The following is a 6,454-nucleotide window of genomic DNA, read 5'->3' on the forward strand; positions in this document are numbered from 1 at the left end:
TTTCTGATTAGACGAGCCATAAAGTGCAACAGTTCCTTGCTCAGCAGTGAATATTTAAGCAGCAGCAGAAGCAACAAACCACATTTGGCAATAATATAAAATAAGAGCCTTGTCATGGCTACAGCGTCAGCACATAGTTTAGTCATCAGAACTACAGAGTATTAAAAACATTTCAGTTCCTCTGTATTTACTAATGCACAAGGTTTCTCCTTTGAAGAATAAATACATTGAATTACATTGTCAGATTGATATATAAAAAATAACGACTAGTAATACACAATACCCTTCTGTCTTTCTCCTCTCCTTGGAATTAAGGTGTAAGAAACATTTTTACTTCAAGCCCAAAGGATAAGATTAATAAACATCCAAAAACGGGGCTGCTAGTGTTGGGTTGTGAAGGTGGGTGCGTGCTTGTACAAGCCGTAAAAGCTCTACAGAAACAATAACATCAGGCACTTCCATAATTCCTCGCTGCATTATGGTCGCAGACGGAGATCATTTTACTGAGTCACGAGCAATTATCACTCAACTGCGTGCTCAACTGGGACTCCTGCACAGAAGAAATATCAGCCTGCACAGAGAGGCACGATATTGAATTTCACTCAACTTTCTAGTTATCCCCTTTGGTTAACACCATCAACGGTTCCTTCTACTGTGTGAATTGTGATCAAATCAACGCAATATTAGCCCCTTTCAACGAAACTAACTATGCTAAATAGTTGATTGTAGGCAGCGCGCATTGGAGTAGGTTTATATTGCATTGACAGGCACGACTCAGGCCCTTACCCTAATCTACACAGACCGGTGCGCCATAACAAATCAGAGCTGCAGTATCCCTATATGCAAATAGACCACTGCCATATATGGATCTGTGCCAAGGACTATGTTTACAGCATGAGTGGTCGCGAGTAGATGCGCTTGTTTTGAGATCAAAGCAAGAGCTGCATGTAGCCACGTGTACGTTTGTTCATGTTCTTTGCTAGTAAGTAAGTGAGTTATTAGCCCAGTTAGAGCTCATTTCTCATCAGCAATGGTGGAGTGGTTGCTTCCTACAACGTGTGCATTTCAAGACAATTTTTTTCTTAATTATTATAATATATATTTTTTACCTTTATTTAACTAGGCAAGTCATTTAAGAACTAATTCTTATGACGGCCTACAGCGGCCAAACCCGGACGACGCTGGGCCAATTGTGTGCCACTCTATGGGACTCTCAATCACGGCTGGTTGTGATACAGCCTGGATTCAAACCAGGGTGTCTGTAGTGACGCCTCAAGCCCTGAGATGCAGTGCCTTAGACTGCTGTGCCACTCGGGGGGCAGTGTTATATTTTGAGAAAGGCTTGAATAAGCTAAGTAGGCAGAGGGTAGCATAATTGTCCTTATTCTCTGTAATAATGGTATGGGAATAATAATGAATGTTATTTTGTAAAGCGGTTTCTTGCATCAAACAACAGAACATTTTCATTCACCTCCTTGTCTGAAGGACAAGTGGATAAACAGGTTAATTTCAATCCCTACATGTTTTTTTCAAAAGTGGAATGTAGGCCAACATTGAACACCACACATTGACTCCTACTGTAGGCTGAATGATCGAACAGCTATTTCCATGTTAAAATGTTATGGGATGCATTTTCCTTCATGGTAGGCCTACATTACGATCAAATAGCCACAGTTGCCTACTTGGCCACTATTATAACTAACTTAAAGCGGGTACAGCCTCAGTGCGTGCCAGAAGTTGCACAGAATTTTCATAATGTTCAAGTTTGCGCTCAGCAGACCTGACATTTGCTCAGTGCCAATTTTTTTTTTTTAGGGAACATCGGTAACAAGACCCATCAGTCTCGGCTTGGGAGTGGGATAAACAGGCACTGACCAATGGGAGGCGACAAGGAAGATTCCACAAAGATGACACATCAACAACATGACGTAAATACAGTGCAATTCAGAAAAGAACAGACTGTTCCTAAGTCTGTTTTTTTATATAGGTTTTTGGTTCCACTTTTAAGGTTAGTTTACACTGGATGTGTTGTGCGGGGCTTTAGTGGGTCACCAAAATGTTTTGAGTATCAGTATGTACCCAGAGAGGACAGGAGAAAGGCATGCGGGCAGATAAAGTCATCTTGCAGAGGATTTCTAAATCACCACAAGACTCTACTAAGCCACATGTTTATCTAATAACAGTCCAGAAAAATAACTGTTGTATAGAAGGATATGGTATACAGTATACTGTGTATAGCTCAACGTAGGAGTGTATGCCCATCTCAATGTAGTCAGTATATACTGTAGTGTACAGTATATACTATGCCTATTGAATGAAATAGGAAGTTAGTGTAGACCGAGGTCAATGACACAGCCAGAAAGGGAAGAAGGGTAAAGGGATGAGGAGAATAAGCGGTCACACAGTCCAAACAGAGTTTAAAGATAACTCGAGCCACACTTTCCATCTCTCTCATTCTGTTCCCAGACCAGGTTTCGTCTGTGTGTGCTGCTGTGTTTTAGAACTCTAAGCCCCAGCCTCTGAAGAAGCCTTTGGCTGCCAGGGCTTCTTTGAAAGTCACTGTGAGAGAGTTTATGGTGACGTCAGTCACGGTCACCTCCCCTGGGCCAATCACTGGGCTCCAAACAGCAGACCGCTCTGACGAGGTCACTTCGTCTGAGCCAATCACAGAACTCCAGTCCTCTGCCCTATCCTGCCCTGAAGGAGGAGAGGGAGAAAGGGGGTGGGGTGGGAGGGAAGGGAAGAGAGGGAAAGCGAAAGGAAGAGGGTAAGATTGCTATGATTGCATCAAGTCTGAAGTAACTGACCCGAGATTGATAAGAGCACTGTACATTGCCTGTATGGTGAGTATATACTGTATTCTCGACTATCTATTGCATCTTTGCCTATGCCGCACTGACATTGCTCATCCATATATTTATATATTCTTAATCCATTCCTTACTTAGATTTGTGTGTATTAGCTATTTGTTGTGGAATTGTTAGATATTACTTGTTAGATATTGCTGCACTGTCGGAACTAGAAGCACAAGCATTTCGCTACACTCGCAATAACATCTGCTAATCATGTGTATGTGACCAATAACATTTGCCTGTAGGCTATGCATAGACTATCTGTGTTGTACCAGGAAGTTTGGCATGTATTGTTCTGCGCCATACATTAAACCCCATTAAGTCAACCCTCTCCCTTGCCACTACTTGTCTGTTTGCTGTGCCAGTTGCCAGCCCTGGATGGGATGGCAGAGCATATGTTCCTGGTTGTCTGCCCAGGGGGCCTCCTGTACTGTACCGACTAAGAAGTTGACACACACACACACACACACCACACACACACACACACACACACACACACACACAGTAATGTCCTGGTTTAAAATTAGGCCCATTTGGTGAATAGGCCAACAAACACGCTTACCATTCAGAATGCCGCTGCATATCTCTGTCTCTCGCTCCGACTGCTCCTGTCGAGTTTCCTCCTCTTCCTCCATGTCATCTTCCTCTTCCCTCCTTCCCCAATCATGTGTGGGGTCCTTTGTGGGGTTAGGGGGGCCAGGGGAAGAGGCCAGGCACATGAACTGTGATCTTCTGGGTTTGTTTTTGCGATGGGCCAGGCGGGGGTGCAGGCTCCGTCTACAGGCCCCATAAGTTGGGTCCTCTGCCTCAGACTCCAGTGAGCGAGTCAGGGAAAGACGTAGGCGAGCTTGAGGTTTCTCTAGGGCCTTATGGGCGCTCCGGAGATCCATGTTGTAAATAGTATTCTACAGAGGGGGGAATAATAAAGATGTCTTATACAGCAGTTGTGTTTGTCCAAGATCATTTCCCCTTTACTTAGTATGCCAACCTATTAATCTGTCTCATCTAGGATTGCAAAGTTAACGGAATCTTCAGTAATTTTGGTAATTAACAGAAAATCTATGGCAATCTACATAACTTTGGTAATTTATACTAGAATAACTGTACAAAAATGTATTCATATACAGTATGCATTTTTTATATTGTGTCCATATTGTCCATTCATTTCTAGTAGATAGACAATATGGTTCAAGAGAAAATAGTTTTTCATTAATTGGGCTATCAACAATGGCATTATTTTAAATTAACTCTGCAGCTCTTCCAACTATTTACTTTTTTCACAACTATTTTTTAGATAAATCATCTTATTCAATGATTCATATATTTTACATGTGATAGAGCCAGAGATTATTACAAACACCTGTGACTATCTGAAGTACCCAAACAGGCCACTAGATGTCGTGTTAGATTACATCAAATCTTTGAAAGATATCAAAAACTTCTAAAGTTTCCAGTAATATACCCTTCCTTTGCAACCCTAGTCTAATCAGACGGAGAAGTTATATATAACATGAACCCATCCCACCTGTAGTAGAAGCCGTTTAGCTTTGGGTCCTCTCTTCCGGTACCCCAGGGCTCTGTCCTTCTGCTCTCTGGTGGAATGGTAAGATCAGTCAGTACAAACAGGTATAGTTTACTGTGATAGTACTGTGTACTACTACAGTGCAGTTATCAGTACTATGATATTCATTAGCTAGGTAAGGCCTCTACGTAATGCGCTCTATAGCATGCAGTGTCTCTTGGACTTACTTCTCATCATAGGCCTGCACCAGACGCTGGTCCAAGATGTGCTCCTCTGGTTCCCATGTACTGTATCTGTACAGATAAAGACATCACCGTGGTTACTCATCCTCATCCATCCAATAATACTCTGCATGACTCATTGTCTTGAATTACTGGATATAATGTCATAGTGATACTACTCACTTGGGGGGCCATCCCTTCCACTTCAACAGATATTCCACGTTTCCCTGTGACACAAAGTTGGAGACAAGCACCAGTATGAGAGAGAGTAGAGAGTGTGTGGGGGAGGATGTTGATTGATGTTGCTATGCTTACAGTCTCCACTCCAAGCACAGAGATAGGTAGCCTATAATAACATTTGAAAATCCAGGAAATGTATGTCTTCTCATCTAAACTATGTCATCATGTCAATACTGGGAATTCATTCCAGATGACGTTATCCTATAGCTTCTCGACATTGACAGCTCCTAGATAGCATAACGTTATCGCACATGAGGGCACTAGTGTATGGAGAGAATTGGGATCCTCACAAGACCCCCCAGCCACACACACACACACAAAGCATATTACATAAAATTATGTGTGGGTAGGACACTGATTATTCAAACACAATATTTGACAGCATGCAACGTTTTTCCCTATGTAACGGGACTGCATGGCTATAATAACGGTTGATGCGCGCCTGCACCGACAATGACTCATGCACTTACCGTATCGAGTTCACTTTTAATGCAGTGCGAAATACGATATTAAAAGACCCAACACTTACAAGGACTTAGTAGCATACAATAATTCACGTCTATGGATGCGCCTCAAAAGGGAGGCGCGTTTTGCTCCCTAATAACCCACAAACCTGTACTTCTAATTTCCTCCGCGAAACTGCGTAGCTCTTCACAGATCCACAATAGCCTATTAGCGTAACTGTACAACCCGCGGGCTATTATTCTGGCAACGTACAGGACTGAAGGCAAGGTTTCGGTTCCGATATGATTATTCTGTTTCACATTCTTAGGATAGACAGCTGGCACCCTGACTATACTGTAACGCAATGGCAACACGCTCCACTTTATGTTAAAGGTATACACTCCCCACACTCACGCCCCCTTATACGTTTATATTCAGTGGATACTGGATATAAATAGGCTACTGGTAAGTGCTTTTCAATATAGCCAGCTGTGTTCCTTACTGGATCTAGGCTACCCTAGAATGGATATTCTCCCAATTGCGCACTTGTCATTATGTTACATGCGTTTTTTAACCCAATATGAATACCTTACCTTTCTAACTCTTTTCTTGATTATTGATTCCACAGCAAACACTTGTTCACCAATCGCTGACAGCTCCATTGGTCCAGAACAGAACGTTCTGCCTGCTCTTTGAAATAGATTAATCCAGTACAAACGAGAATAAGTGCTGTTAGTTTAGCTCTCCGCTATAAAGTAACTGTATACAGGCTATGACAAGTATCTACGCGTCGCGTTTCAAAAACTGCTGTTTTCTCCTCCCCCAACCCTCCCTCTACAAACTGAGCATAGTTTTCGTTTAAGTTGGAGCTGAATTTCTCCCTTCCACTTCCTTGTACCAGATATTTCCGTATGTACAGTGACTTCTCAAATCTGCGACACATCTGCACTGCTTGGCGCGTCCCCGTGCTTCCAAAAGCTCGTCCTAGGCGCGCTCTTCGTTCGACAGCGCCAAAGCAACGCTGTCAGCTCGAGCCTGGAGCTAACGCTGGAACATGGGTCCGCGCACGCAGATGACACAAGCAGTAGCAGAAAAATAAAGTAGCCAACCCTTGGCCCATTTCTTATAAATATGCTCTATTCTCCATCCAAATTACAACAACAATTTCACTCAAG

General features: G+C 42.7%; 1 protein-coding gene across 1 annotated transcript; it reads right to left on the reverse strand.

Moving 5' to 3' along the window:
* Positions 1 to 1,938: 1,938 nt before the first annotated feature.
* Positions 1,939 to 6,406, reverse strand: LOC120029521 (chromobox protein homolog 7-like). Its single transcript, XM_038974777.1, has 6 exons — positions 5,873 to 6,406; positions 4,779 to 4,822; positions 4,602 to 4,667; positions 4,378 to 4,444; positions 3,415 to 3,757; positions 1,939 to 2,697 (listed from the first exon to the last, which is right to left on the reverse strand). Exons 1-6 carry the CDS (start codon positions 5,939 to 5,941, stop codon positions 2,498 to 2,500), a joined length of 789 nt encoding a protein of 262 aa, XP_038830705.1. The 5' UTR covers positions 5,942 to 6,406; the 3' UTR covers positions 1,939 to 2,497.
* Positions 6,407 to 6,454: the final 48 nt, after the last annotated feature.

The sequence above is a fragment of the Salvelinus namaycush genome, chromosome 35, assembly GCF_016432855.1.
Source record: "Salvelinus namaycush isolate Seneca chromosome 35, SaNama_1.0, whole genome shotgun sequence".
In the NCBI taxonomy this organism is placed as follows: domain Eukaryota; kingdom Metazoa; phylum Chordata; class Actinopteri; order Salmoniformes; family Salmonidae; genus Salvelinus; species Salvelinus namaycush.

What these genes read in the sequence shown, in the direction of transcription:
- LOC120029521 (XM_038974777.1), bottom strand. Translation starts at nt 5,941, where the DNA reads ATGGAGCTGTCAGCGATTGGTGAACAAGTGTTTGCTGTGGAATCAATA. An exon ending in GTGCAGGCCTATGATGAGAA is followed by an intron (nt 4,445 to 4,601) that starts GTAAGTCCAAGA and finishes CCATTCCACCAG; the next exon opens with AGAGCAGAAGGACAGAGCCC. An exon ending in ATGCAGCGGCATTCTGAATG is followed by an intron (nt 2,698 to 3,414) that starts GTAAGCGTGTTT and finishes CTCCTCCTTCAG; the next exon opens with GGCAGGATAGGGCAGAGGAC.